The sequence below is a fragment of the Cornus florida genome, unplaced genomic scaffold (assembly GCF_030987335.1).
Source record: "Cornus florida cultivar Cherokee Brave unplaced genomic scaffold, ASM3098733v1 CherokeeBrave_3.0.0_Hap2_Chr10, whole genome shotgun sequence".
Lineage (NCBI taxonomy): Eukaryota > Viridiplantae > Streptophyta > Magnoliopsida > Cornales > Cornaceae > Cornus > Cornus florida.
Genome location: NW_026775580.1, coordinates 60,307,819 through 60,323,109, shown reverse-complemented (window position 1 = coordinate 60,323,109; position 15,291 = coordinate 60,307,819). Strand labels below are relative to the sequence as shown.

The window sequence follows — 15,291 nt, the reverse complement described above, 5'->3', positions numbered from 1 at the left end:
TCTCTCAATCTGTTCTCAATATTTCAACTCGTCACATGTACAACATCCCACTATATAATAGCTGCAGAGAAAATACAAATGCCACTTCCAAGATGAGCCATAGAAAAGTACCAAGAAGCTTAAAGAAGTCACAGTATTTCTTTTTGGGTAATTGAACGTGACATTGTATTTGGCCTCTCATATTTGTCACTATTTGCAATTTCAACTAAATGCTTTTCATGATACCAAGTCACTCCCGTTTCTTTCTCTCTACTTTTTTTTCTTTGGCCTCTCTTTAATCCTCGGCAGCCTCCCCTTCATCTTTTCTTTTCTGCCCTCACTCTCTCTCATGAGAGTGAGGAGGGGCCGGTCCTTGTCTTCCACCGATAAATAAACTCGGCGTGATGTAAATAGCTCGCTCGGCGGGTACTTTCACGTCGTTTTGCTGCGATTTTGATAGATCTGCTCCTGATTTGGCTTGACAGGGTGGACGTGGTGTTTTGTCTCCAGCTAGTCCCTGATCTATGTCTGGTTTTGGTATCTCAGCCTTTTTGTGTGGGGTTTGGATGGTTTTTTCCCCAGTCGGTAGCGCCTTGTGGACGCAACCTTGGAGCTGTTGCCTTGATGATGACCTTTGGGTCACTTCCGTTGCTGCTCTTCTTCCTGAATGGTCCGCTGGTGTTTTTTGGCTTGTTTCTTACCAAATCGAAGGCCTGTTCTTCAATTTTTATTGTATTACTTCTTGATTTGTTTACCTTTGTATGATGTTTATGATTGTATTTGTAGATACCGTATGACATGCTGTTTTTCTTGCCAAGATTTAAAAAAAAAGAAAAAAAAAAAAAAAAAAAAAAAAAAGAGCTTTTCATGATGTCACTACTGATTCTGCAACAATAATGCCATGACTTAAAATGAATGCAAGTCTAATCAGTGTTAGATTTGTTCGGTCATTCTGTAATTTATTAGCTTAAGTGTGTCTAAGTAAAATATTGGTGTTTATGTAAAATCTTAATTAGAATTTCAAATGTATGGAATTGTTAATAAACAAATAGTTTGGTTTTGACTTTTGTAATAAGAATAATGATTTGGAGTCCGAAAATCTGACAAGTTCGACTGATTTAGAGAATTTTGTTGGACATCATCACAATTTCATTAATATGACTAATGTCATACTGACATCAGTTTTTACCCCATAAAATTAGTCAAATGTGTTGGACTCTCAGATTTCCATTCATTACTTGGGAATGAAATTTTGTATATTTTCATTTACCTCCTTAGGGATGGGATTGAATATAAAAATTACCCAGTTAAGTTTGAAAGCATCATTATAAATGCTGCATCGTTTGGTGCATAGAAATAAAATGAAATGCAAGTGAAAATGGAATGATTATTTTCATTCTATTGTTTAATTGCAAATATGAGATCTGTAGGAATAGACTAATGTAAAATTTAGAAAAAAATGAATTTTAAATTGAATTATCCAAAATACCCTTATAAGTGACAAATAATTTAAATTAATAAAATAACATTCCTCTATAATTTTTTTTTAAAAAAAGAAATGGCGGCGGTGGTTGATGGTGGTGGAGGTGGAAAGTAGTAGTGGTGTTAGAAGGCGACGGTGGTGGTGAAAGACAACAATGGTATAGGTTTGTAGTGGAAGGTAGCGGTGGTAGAAGACGATAGCAGTGGTGGAAGATGATGGCAGTGGTGGAAGTCGGTGGTGGTGGAAGTGGAGGTGGACGTGGCGATGGTGGTGGAATGTGGTGGTGGTGATGGTGATGGAAGCAAGTGGCGATGGTGGTGATGGTGATAGAAGTCAGTGGCGGTGGTGGTGGAGGTGGAGGTGATGGCGGAGGTGGTGGAAGGTGATGGGAGTGATGGAAGTCGGTGGAGGTGGTGGTAATGATGGAAGTCAGTATTGGTGGCGGTGGCTGTGGGGTGGTGGTGGAGGTGGATGTGGATGTGGCAGCATCTATGGTGGTAGTGGTGGAGGTGGCAGTAGAAGTAGTGGATGCGGCGGCGTGATGGTGGTGGAAGGCAGCTACGGTGGTGACGGTAGCAGTGAGGGTGGTGAAAGGCGACAATGGTGGTGGAAGGTGGCAGTGATGGTGAAGGCGACGGCAGTGGTGGTGGTAATGGTGATAGTGGTGGTGGCATTGGTGGAAGTCGGTGGTGGCGATGGGCGCGGTGGAGGTGGAGGTGGCAGTGGCGGTGGCTAAAGGCGACAATGGTGGTGGAAGGTGGCAGTGATGGTGAAGGCGACGGCAGTGGTGGTGGTAATGGTGAAAGTGGTGGTGGCATTGATGGAAGTCGGTAGTGGCGATGGGCGCGGTGGAGGTGGAGGTGGCAGTGGCGGTGGTTAAAGGCAGTGGAGGTGGCGACGATGTGGCGGTTGAAGGTGGTGGCAGTGGCAGTGATGGTGGTGGAAGGTAATGAAAGTGGTGGTGATGATGAAAGTTAGTGGTAGTTGTGGTGGTGGTGGTGGTTTTTGGATTTGGAGCATGAGGGTGTTTTGGGAACTTAATTTTTTTTTTAAAAATAGTACTTAAGAAAGGAAATGGTCATTACATAGATTGAATTTTGGAATGAATTTTCATTCTAATGAAATGGTTATTCCCAGTTTAAATTGCATACCAAACAAATGAATGCTTGGAATAGACAGTTTATTCCACACCAAATGTAGCATAAGGACCTATTGGGCAATCGCTTTTGTTCATGTTTCCTGTTACGTATGGTACCTATAACATCGTGAAGTAAAACACCGAAACACATATAGTAACTTTTGTTACAATATAAATAGTAATGTTTTTGTTGCCCAAAAATGGCACAAATGGAAAATACTAAATTAGTGTTTCATGATGTTTTTGTGTTAATTATAGTAAAACACTATAGTGGTGAATAGTAAAAAAAAAAAAAAAAAAAAACTCTCTAACCATTTTGTTTTTCAATCTTGCAATATTTTTTTATCAAAAGTGTTTCATGTTTTTGCTTTCAATTTTGCATTATCAAACATAATTCCAATTACCATTGAACACTCTAGTCTCTCCACAACTTTTATTTTTGTTTCAAATGAAAATACAAACGTAAAATGGAAACAATTGCCAAACATATCCTAAAGGCTTTTCACTATTTCTTTTTTGTTTGTCCATGTTAGAGATCGATAATTAAAATCTTTGTAAAACTAAGTTTATTGCAAGAATTAAAAATAATGAGAAAAAAATAAATTTGTTTCGGAGAAAAACATAAACGTAAAACTGAAACACAGTTGCCAAATATATTCTAAAGGCTTTTCATTATTTCATTTTTGTCTTTTGATGTAAGAGATCAATAGTTCAAATATTGGTAAAGCTAAGTTTTTTGCAAGAATTAAAAGTAATAAGAAAAAAAAATAGGAAAAAAAACAGGGTAAAAAATGCCCTCGAAGCATCATACTCAGCTCAACCCATTCATTCCTTAATATTAGCTGCCAAAGTAAAAATTCCCTTTGTAATAATGATTAAACAATCCACACTAATGTCATGTTTACGACAATAATTAAAAAAGTAATAAAAAAATAGAAACAAAATCTTTGAATTCCGACCACAAAATCTTCTACACAGTAAGCAACTGCAGACTTTAGTAGCAAAAGGCTCTCACGCGACTCGCACCCTTTACTCAACACGCCGTCTTATCTTTGACGACACTGACACAATCCCACAACTATCCTCTCCTTCTCGCGTGTACGTACACCCACCCGCATCACAACCGTCCAAACCCCATCAAGCGGTCACTAACTCGCATCACATACAAACAAGGAAGACCATTTTTTTAGTGTCCCCGAAAAGGACTTGGTGATGTGTGAGAGGTTTGACCTATATTCGAAGCCGTTGGATTCGGTACATAGGGGGGATTAGTATAATGGGTGTTCACATTGGTCATCCAAACCAACGCGTTGAAATGGTTGGGAGTACCGGATTAAAATAATAGCGGATGCACCGTAGAATTACGCGTGGAGGGCATGCCTCGTTTAAAGGCGTGTCTAGAGATGCAACAATGATGAGCGTGAAAAGAGTGTGTGTATGTGTGTGTGTTATGAGAGCATCGCATCACCGTCGGGATCTATAATATCTATAGGCTCTCGCATGCATTCGTGCACGCTTCGGCTCTTGGATCTATGAGAGTGAAAAGAAAGATGGCTATATATGCTTATATATATATATATATATACACTCACACGTTACTGTGTGAGTGTGTGACAAAAAATAACACGGAGTACCCAGTATGAAAATATTGAAAATTGGGAGTTTGGATTTCCTTTGAGCTCATATGTTTGTTTCATTGGAGAAAATAGCATAACATTGTTGTGGCCGATCAATCACACGCATTACTTTGATTGGTAAAGAGCAGTTTTTTAAGAGGTTGGATATCCCTTTCATTGATAATAGGTTGAAGTATCTAAAATACCCGTAAAATTTATTTTTTTGAGCAAATACACTCCTGCCTTTTACTTCGGTATATAAATTCCTTCAAATTTTAAAAATGTAACAAATTAGATCTTTTTAATAGTGAATCATTAGAAAAGTACCGTTAACAAATCATGTACGTTGCACATGACTAATTTATTATATTAAATACCGAATATGTCCTTTTTCAATGAAAAAAAAATAAAAGAGACCGTTTGGTAAAAGTCATTATTGTCATTTTACAATAACTAAGATTTGAAATTTTTTTAAAAATAATTAAAGTAAGGATATTTTAGTATTTTCATCAACTCATTAATGATGAATAACGAGATGCCCTTATTCGCCCCTAAAATGAACTATAGGGACATTTCAGTGTGTCAATCGTTGGACATGCTACTTGAGACGGGAGGGTTTCGACTGCCTTGACGGATTTCTAGTTGGATGATCCGGTTATATGATTGGAATGGGCTTAGGGTGTTGGGCCTTTTAAAATGGTAATGAAATGCTCTGATCCATCTTACAAAAGAGGAGGAACTAAAATAGTACTTGGCCTTTTGGGTTATATTCATATCAACAGCTCTGGCCCATACAAAGATAAATAGGTTCACAAAGGCTAAGTGCATGTCATGCTAGATATTTTGGGCCTAGTTGTTTTTAAGCGTCAGCCCACACTACCAAGACTATAGGCCCAATGGGCTGCATAGTTAGTTTCTTCATACTTCCGTAAGTAGATTCATTTAATAGATTTCTAATTATAATTCCAAATATATTTGAGGATAGGAGGTTACACCATTAGATTAATAGCTCATCGGTCATATTTGACGGTTTTATTTATTTATTTATTTTTATTTATGTTGTCTCGACCTTTTACTTTGGAAGGTGAAGAAGTATCAAATAATGTTTAACGGCACATGTAAAACACTTTTCATAATTATTCTTTTTTTTTTCATAAATAAATTCATTCTATAATTATTTACCTCTACTTGCTAACATAATTCAAAACTCCAAATTTAAATTTGGCGAAAAACTCTACTAGACTAAAATCTCTTCCCTTGAAAAGCATGTCTTTTTATTTTAATTTTTAATTAAATTTTTTTTTTTTGCCACCAAACACAATTAAAGTTAATTTCTAAAATTAGAAGACAGAGAGTTAAAGCCTGACACTACAAAATTCACTGGAGGGACTAACCCACTGGATTCCCAACCCCAAACATCGTCGTGGGCCCCCATGTTCTATGTCCATGGGCCGTCTTATTAGTTGGACCGAAATGGCCTTATGAAGTAGGGACACAATTGTAATTTCGCAGGAACACCACCGCTAGTCCTTTGAATCAAACCGTTTGCCTTTCCCGCCCTGTATAGAATCATCTCTTCGCATATCGTACTAATTGACTCATTATCTCCCGCTACTTCTTTCTTTATAGGGTTTTATACACCACATAATAGAGAGAGAATATTCAATTTCTGGCGATCCGAGTAATCTAGAGAGAGAAATTTTTTCTGATGGTTTCAAATTCACCGGTAACCGAGTTTTTCTTGACATCTTGTCATTGCCGATCTCTCCGAGAAGGTCAGCGATCCAATCTTTTTGGTTACATACACAATTAGTTGTCAATTCTATTTAATATTTGATGAATTCGTAGCCGTTCGATTTGAATGTATGGAAATTTATGATCAATTTTGGCCCTTGTGATTTTCGATTCTGTTTTCACAATCTTAATTGTTTTCATGATTGTTACAAGAACAATGTTAACAAAATAAAAATAATCAATGAAGGCCTCAAAATGCAGAGTCTAGATTGTAAAAGTTGGCTCCTAACTTACCCCAAAAAAACAAAAAATGGTTCTCTCTGTCGAATTTATACACTTTTTTTTTTGGCTCTCTCTCGGTATCACATATATATAGTCGAACGAGTCTCACATCGGAAGGAAATCTGGGACTTATATGGGGTAAAGGTCACTCCAAATTAACAATTTAGGGTTACCATTTAAGGTTGAGGAAAAAAATAATAATAAAGAAGGTAATCTGGAACTTATATTGAGGTAAGAGTCACTCCGCATGCATTAACATTTTAGGGTTACCATTTAAGGTTGGGGGCAAAAAAAGAAAAAAGTATTGGGGTGAGAGAGGCTCGAACTCTCGACCTCAGGATTGCTCCCAGCTATGAGACCTACGCGCTAGCCAACTGCGCCACCACCCCAATGTGAGAATGTTGGTGGTTAGCTAACTGGTTTCGATAGATATTCTTGAATCAATTTGGTTGAATTTTTTATGTTTACTGATTCTGTGATCCTTTTATGTATATTATTAGTAGGTGCTTGATATTATTTATTCTTTTTTGAAAGGATTTCAAAAAACTTTTACCATATTCTCATGGAAACTTCTCAATATTTTAATATTTTTATTGTTTGTTCTTCAATCGACAAATAACGGAGTATATTACCAATACATAGTTTTTGCCATCATGTGAATTCAATCATCTTTCTATTATTTACAGAAGGAACACATTTCTTTCCTGTAGTAGTCTCTATGATGGACAACATGACTTGACAAATATAGAGAAAAAAGAAAGTGACAGAAGTATAGATCAGTTTTCAAAATTGATTAAGGTGTCAAAAAAATCGATTCGAGTATCATAGCATTGCTCTAGAGAAAAAGTGGAAGGGAATTCCATATAAAATCTATCATTCTGAAAAATCCCCCTGGAAATCTATGATACATAAATGGGAGAAAAATAAATATCGGGATCAAACCCTTATTTCTCTTAATCTTAGGTCAATTTACTTGAGCAAAATTGAGGACTTCTTTACTTGAGGACAATGATCTTCTTGTTTGGTTTTTAGCTCTCTTGTTCTGCATTTTGTATGATTGAAATGACTGCCTACAAGTAGCATGAAATATGAAGTACAATTATGGAGGTGGCCTTGGAATCTAATGGTTTAAACAAAAGCTAAAATACAAGTGTTGTGTGATCTTTGTAAGACTGTTGTCTGAATGTGGAGTGATGGCTAAGACTGATGGACAATTAAGTCTTCTGATCAGTCAATTTTCTGCACCATCACTGATTTTCGAGATGGTATAGCTGGAACAGTATCTTGTCTGCCTATTATAAAACTGGATGCTACAATGATGTGCCTGGGAAAGACTTAATCGGAACAAAATCCTCTCGTGTGGAACAGTGATCATGTTCAGTCCGGTTAGTGAAGTATGTTATCAAATGTTGTGAAGTGAGCTCTACCATACTTTACTAACCGGACTGAACAAGACCGCTATTTGACAAGAGGTCCAAACTTAAACAAGATAAATCTGATTTTATTTTTTTTTGGTTCCCAAAAGTTGAAGCAAACACTCTCACAACATGGTTTTGAATTCTCAACCTCTCCAAAGGAGGAGGAGAGATAATACAATCCGAACTATTATAATTATCGTAGTTTTTGTTTGTAGTAGAATTTTATATTGTGTGATCAATTTTATATTGAAACAAGGCAAGTTCTAGGATTCATTTATTCTGTCTTATTAACTGCTAATATTGTGTAGATTTTTTCATTATTAATCAAAAAAATTAGTTTACTAGGACTGCTGTCATAAGATCAGCAATATGATTCAACAGCTAGCAAGCACACTTCTTTTCTTTTCTTTTATTTTTTATTTTTTTCCATTGAAATTAAAGCCTCAAGTAAATATAATGTTCTCTAATATTTCACCATGCATGTGTGAAAACTGCTGTTTCAATTTTTATTTTGTCGAACGTATGATGTTAATCTTTTTCAAATTCTGTAATCAGATGAAGAATGTCCAAGCATTCTTTACGAAATTATATCGCTTATGCAATAACTACGTTACATCGTTATTTCATGATAGTGCGTTCCGTCACGAGACTGTTACACTAGTGATACAGAACCAAGGCACGGGATCCCTTCTCCGAGTTGCTTCATGAAACCCGAGGAGGTACATCACTCTTTCTCTAAAAACTTTGCCGAATTCCATGCGTCATATGACAGTAAATGAAGAGCTATTACATTTACTAATTTTGTCATGTACTTTATAAAGTTTGCTTTATCATCCACCTACACACACACACAGATGAAAGAGCTTGCTTTATAGTCCCAATTGAATAGAGTAATGAATTCTGAAACATTCTGAAACAACACCACGACCACTCTATTCATTTATCTCAATCAGATCTTCTGTTCTTGGGTCCTGTGTATTTATTGGAACAAGCACACTTAAATAAATAATGCCCAATTCTCATTTCTACGAGCTTAGTAATTCTTTATATATATAACAAATTTTTTACAATCTATAATTATGGATGTACATCGACTCGATTGCATGGAATTGGAGTTTTCAAATTAAAATTGGTAGAATTTAAAAAAAAATTAGTTCGAAGTTACAAAAAATTAGTTCAAAGTTACAAAAAATTGAATCAAAGTTTTCTCCAATTCCAATTTCAAAACTTTAATTCTATGTAGCCGAATATGGCCTGAATTTAATCTTCTTGATTTATTGTGAAAGAAAGATAGAGATAATTTATAGTATACAACCCACAAACAATACACACGGAGAAACCAACGTTATTTTGTCATCAAACTATATATATTATATTCAACCCACTCGTTAGTTACTTTGGATTCTCGGTTGATTTGCAAGTTCTGAATGCGTGCAATCTCTTACAAATTACATGCATCATTTAAATCTAGGCCTCTCCTTCGATGAGACTCGAACCAGATGTTGTGGTTTTGTGGAGTCTGATTAGGTAATTGTTTTTTAGGAAGATTTAGTTATATGGAAACTTCAAGAGTACTGAATTTTAGAAAAAATTTAATTTCCTGATTTGTTTTAACTTCCTTATTGGTTTAGGAAAAATTCAGTTTCCTAATCTGTTTTAACTTCCTTATTGATTTTGGATTCTACAAAAGGCAAGTTCTTGTATGACAAGTTTGAGACTCTATAAATATCAACTCTAATCAGATTTTAAAGAGTATAAGAGTTAGAGATAAATTTGTACCAATACAAGAGAGAACAACTGAGAGAGATTGAGAGAAAATTTTCCATTGTAATTCTTCAACTTCTTTATAGTGAATTTGTTCGGTGTACTCCATGGACGTAGCCTTAAGATTTGGGTAAACCATGTATATCTTGTGTTCTTGTGTGTGATTTTTTTTTATTCTTCGTGATTGCTTATTTATTCCTTGAACAACGTTATTTATTTTGCGTTTTCGCCATAACAACTGATATCAAATCCAGTTGATTGTGCAGAGCAACTCTAACAACTGGTATCAGAGCCTCAATTTGGTTGAGAACCTAGGGCACAGACGGTGTTTGATGAAATTCTGAAAGTCTTTCGATCAAATCTGTCCGTTCGAGTGGGAGTAATGACATTAGAAGATAAGACATTCACATCCATGATCGAGAAGTTCGATGGCACAAACTTCGGTTTCTGAAAGATGCAAATAGAAGACTTTTTGTTTTAGAAAAATTTGTATCAACCTTTGGGAGTAAAGCAAGAGGATACAAAGGATGCAGAATGGGAATTACTTAATAGGAAGGCTCTTGGTACTGTCAGATTGACGTTGTCAAAGTCAATCACCTTCAATATCAAGAACAAGAAGACGACAAAGTCTCTCATGGCAGTCCTTTCTAGTATGTATGAATAGCCTTCTGCAGCGAACAAGGTGCACTTGATCAAGAAATTGTTCAACATGAAGATGGTCGAAGGTGGTAAGTTCAACGAACATCTAAATGCGTTTAACGAGATAGTTAGGCAATTAGAGTTTGTTGATATCGACTTTAAAGACAAGGTCCGAGCATTACTAATTTTAGGGCAGTTACCCGAGAGTTGGAGTGACACAGTTATAGTGATCAGTAGCTCTGCAGAGAAGACCAAGTTGAAGTTTAATGAAGTTGTGAGTATGATTTTGACGGAAGAAATCAGAAGGCAAACAGCAGGGGTTTCCACCAATGGTTCGGCATTGAATGTTGAAAGTAGAGGCAAGGGTTCAAACAAGAAGAAGGGTAACGGTAATAGAAATAGAGGCAGATCCAAGTCAAGGAATGAAATGACACAGTCTTAAAATTTCAAGAATTCCACAGATCTCAGTGACGTTGAGTGTTGGAATTGTAGATAGAAAGGACATTACCGTGTTGATTGCAGACTTCCAAAAAAAGGAACCGAAAGAAAAACTGAAGCAAATGTTGTCTTAGAAGAATCAGATAATGCATTGATATGCTCTTTGGAGAGCAAGGCGGAGTCATGGGTTTTAGATTCCGGTGCATCGTTTCATGGTACCTTAAGCTGTAATACCCCTAATTTTAAAAGGATAGTCTCGGTATTTAATTAATGATTTTTTGCAGTTTTATTTGATTATTTGCTATTTGCTTAATTGTTTAATTATTTAATTGTATTTTTATTTGTTTAATTGTTTATTTGGCTGTTTATTTGAATTAATTGATGAATTGTTTTATTTAATTGTATTTTTATTTTTCTTTAATTGAATTAATTGCATTATTATTTTTCTTTCATTGAAGCAATTGTTTTAATTATTTAAATGCGTTAATTGGATTACATTAGGGTTTTATTAATGTTTAATTTAGGTTTTGTTTTTCTTTTATGATTCACGTTGTGGCTGACTGGGATTAAATAGGGTTTTCCGTCTTTAATTATAAGTGAACATTAGCCTATAAAAATAGGGTGATAAGTTTGTATAGGGTTACAAACAAACCCTGTTCATGTATTGAAAAGTAGAGAGAAACAGAGGTGAAACTTGAGAGATTAACAGAGGGGTTTAAGGAGGACGAGACGGATTGTTTCTAGGCTGAACCAAAAGCAACGGAGGTGTAGAACGGCAGTCTAGGAAGTGGTCGAAAAACTCAAAGACGGTGGTTTAAGGTTTTGAACAAAAACCAAAAGGCAAGTTCCTATTCTAACTCCTTCCCTTAAACCTGTGTTCTGTGCATGTCTAAGTACACTCCAAGGATTAAATTAATGCTAAAACATATCTTTTATGCATGATTAAACTGTATTAAATCTCATTGAATTAAACTGGTTTAATTTTTCTTAAAGTTTCTAACTGAATCCTGCTGCTGTTGTTTTAAAAGCTTATGATCAATTCATGTCGTGATTGTATAAGAATGTTTTATGATTAATCTAGGACTAAGATTGAACCCTAACAACATATATTTAAGCAGTACAGAGGGTTTAGATAGCATCGGAGGCGAAGAAGACGGTCAGAACAGGTATAACGGCTCATAGGGAGAGAGAGACGGCTCCCTGAATGAGGGAGCCAGCTTCCTCAATGATGGAGCCGACACCCAGGAGTGTGGAGCCAGCTCCCAACTCCTTAGAGCAAGCTCCCATTGTTATGGAGCAGGCTCCCAAGTGTTTGGAACAGGCTCTCAAGTTTTGAGAGCCTGCTCTCGCCCAGAAACGCATATTAACGATTTTAAAGTTTTGTTTGAGCTGTACAGGGTGTTTTTAATCCGTTTAAATTGCATTAAATAATGTAAGTAATTGCTATGGACCTATAAAAATATGGGGAAACATTAATTCATAAATGGGTTAAAGAATAGAATAATATGAATTTAAGGAAAAACCTACATGTTGCACACTGTTTTGTTAATTAATTTATTTACTGGAACTTGGAGATTCTTTTGTATATGATTTGATACTGTAATCATATTTCAACAGAGTTATAAGTATAGTGGATTATCTGAAATTAACTATGCTTGGTATGGATTAAATTGATATTTAATTTGCCGTAAACTGTGTCAATTTATGGACGGTTTGGAGGATTTAAATACTTAGATTTATTTTAGCAATTTAAAGGATTGGAACATGATTTTTAGGTCTTATAATGAAAGCCTAATATTGTCACATATATATTAAACTTTATTTATGCATATCTTGGAGAATGGTTGATAAATACCTATTACTGTTTTATCAATTATGTTATTTGGAGGATTGTATGCACCAGTATGGGACGGTGGCATATTAGGGATGGATTAGTTCAAACACTAACTCCTACCTATTCTGGATTGAGGTATGGATTAACCATAATGGTTAAGTCCTACTCATATTTGTGTCAAGTCAATAAACAATTGAATGACATACTTTGGTTGTTGGATGGATTGTTATACATATGTTAGGCCACTATATCAGATGGATGATATTTTGTATTAGGCTTATACGGACTTTATATATTTATAGTTATGGTGCCATGGTATGAATTTGAGTCTTAGGACCATAGTTAGGGTGGGTATATCGCTTAGGATGGATAACTAGACATAGTTGTTGTTCCCTGGTAGGTCTAGGTACACATGACCATGTTATGTACGATTTGCATGGTATCTCTACTCAGGCTGAGACAGACCTATTCGGCTAGTGAGCGTCCTATAGTTTGTATTTATTCATATATGGACTATTCTAGTTATTATTGAGCTATCTAGGATGTATCTGCGTATTGGTTTTCTATATGGATTGTAGTAAGATAAAACTTGCATGTGGGCCTGACCCACTCTCTTATTTTCAGGTGTTCGTCAGTTCCAGGGTTAGAGCTTGATCTTGCAGAGTAGATACAGTCACTCACTCCTTCAACTACGTAGGACTGCTTTTCATGTTTAGCTTTAGATTTTGTTTCAATTATTTCCTTTTCGATTTGGGATTTTATTAGGGGTCCACTAGATAAATTCTCGAGTTGTTTGATTAATGGAGGTTTTTGGATTATTGGATTTCAATTATTTTATTTTGAGGATTTTTAATTTAGAATTCTTTCAGCTTATTATTTTATTCTTACTTCATTTTTTGTATTCCGTGCTTATTTACATATTAATTGTTTGGTATCCCTCAGATATGTACTCGGACTTGATCACCCATGACTCTAAAATCGAGGGGTATCACACAAGCAAAGACCTATTTATTAGCTATGAATCGGGTAACCTTGGCAAGGTATATCTTGGAGAAGAGCAAATCAAGTTGAATGGGTTAGCTTAGAAGTTGAAGGATGTAAGACACATCCATGACTTAAGGAAGAATTTGATTTCGGTAGGACAATTGTCAGATGAAGGTTGTGTTACAACCTTAAATGGAGACTCGTGGAAAGTTTCGAGAGGCGCTATAACCATTGCACGTGGTAAGAAATATAGTGCTTTCTACACAACTATTAGTGCTTGTGAGTCTATAGCAGTTGCAAAAAATAGAGAAGATCACAACATTTGGCACCAGAGACTAGGTCACATGAGTGAAAGGGGGCTCAAGATTATACACTCAAAGGGGAAACTACTAGGCATATGGGCAATTGATATTGACTTCTGTGAGAGTTGCGTGATGGACAAGCAGAAGAAGGTCAGTTTCAAGAAGAGTGGCAGAGATCTCAGAAAAGAGAAACTTGAGCTAGTTCACAAAGATGTCTGGGGCCAGCCAATGTCTCACCATTGGCAGAAAATCCTACTTCGTGACTTTCATTGATGACCATACGAGGAAGGTATGGGTTTATTTTTTGAAGCATAAAATGGGTTTGTTTTTTGAAGCATAAATCTGAGGTATTTGATGTGTTCAAGAAGTAGAAGGTCATGGTGGAGAATGAGACAGGTTTGAAGATCAAGGGGTTGAGGTCAGACAATGGTGGTGAATATGAAGACACTTGATTCAAGAAGTTCTGCCTTGATAATGAGATCAGATTAGAGAGGACTGTGCAAAGGACCCCACAGCAGAATAGGGTGGCAGAACGGATGAATCGAAGCCAAAAGCATGCGCATACATTCGGGTCTACCCAAATAGTTTTGGGCAGAATTAGTTAATAAAACATCCTACCTAATTGATCGGGGACCATCGGTGCCTTTGGAGCATCGAATACCAGAAGAGGTATAGAGTAGCAAAGATGTAAATTTTTCATGGTTGACAATTTTTGGTTGTATTGCATATGCGGATATTAGTGACCATGCTAGGGGAAAGTTCGATCCTAAGTCACTAAAATGCATCTTCGTTGGGTATGGCGGAGATGAGTTTGGTTATCTACTCCGGGATAATCAAAATAAGAAAATCATTAGAAGTAGAGATGTGATTTTCAACGAGAAGGTGATGTACAAGGATAGAGATACAGCACAGTTAACTAGTCCTATACAAAGTAAGCCTGAGTTTATTGAGTTGGATGATGATCCAGAGAGCATTGACGCGGAATAGATAAATAAGAATTCACCGCGGATTCCAACTCCTAAGCCTGTACCCAAAAGGTCCACGCGACCTTATGTACCGAATCGAAAATATTTAGATTATATGTTGCTTACAGATGATGGTGAGCCTGAATGTTATGATGAAGCATGTTTGGTTGAAGATGCTAGCAAGTGGGAGCTTGCAATGGAAGATGAGATGAAGTCTCTTATCTCTAACAAAACATGGGAACTAACCAAGTTGCACATGGAGAAGAAAGCTCTTTATAACAAATGGGTGTACAGGGTGAAAGAGGAACATGATGGTTACAAGAGATACAAGGCAAGAATGGTGGTCAAAGGCTTTCAGCAAAAGCAAGTCATTGACAACACAGACATTTTTTTCCGGTTGTGAAACTAAGTACCATTCGCTCAGTTCTTAACATAGTTGCAGCAGAGGGGTTGTACCTTGAGCAGTTAGATGTCAAAATTGCTTTCCTCCATGATGACCTAAAGGAGGAGATTTATATGTAACAACCAGAGGGTTTTTCAGTCAAAAGGAAAGAGAAACTAGTGTGCAAGTTGAAGAAAATCTTATATGATATGAAGCAAGTCCCGAGGCAGTGGTACAAGAAGTTTGATGGTTTTATGAAGCAACATGGCTACAACAAGTGCAACACTGACCATTGCTGCTACTTCAAGAGGTTTAAGTCAAGTTTCATTATCC

At 36.3% G+C, this 15,291-nt stretch overlaps 1 protein-coding gene and 1 non-coding gene across 2 annotated transcripts; one reads left to right on the top strand and one right to left on the bottom strand.

Moving 5' to 3' along the window:
• The first annotated feature begins 1,847 nt into the window (after positions 1-1,847).
• Positions 1,848-2,198, top strand: LOC132277676 (glycine-rich protein 2-like). The gene has a single exon (XM_059779517.1). The coding sequence runs from the start codon at positions 1,848-1,850 to the stop codon at positions 2,196-2,198; it is 351 nt and encodes a 116-aa protein (XP_059635500.1).
• Positions 2,199-6,537: 4,339 nt separating this feature from the next.
• On the bottom strand, positions 6,538-6,621 carry TRNAM-CAU (transfer RNA methionine (anticodon CAU)). Its single transcript is given in 2 exon segments — positions 6,538-6,573; positions 6,584-6,621. It is a non-coding gene; the product is annotated as a tRNA-Met (tRNA).
• Positions 6,622-15,291: the final 8,670 nt, after the last annotated feature.

Coding starts and splice junctions, on each gene's coding strand:
- LOC132277676 (XM_059779517.1), top strand. CDS start 1,848: ATGGGAGTGATGGAAGTCGGTGGAGGTGGTGGTAATGATGGAAGTCAG.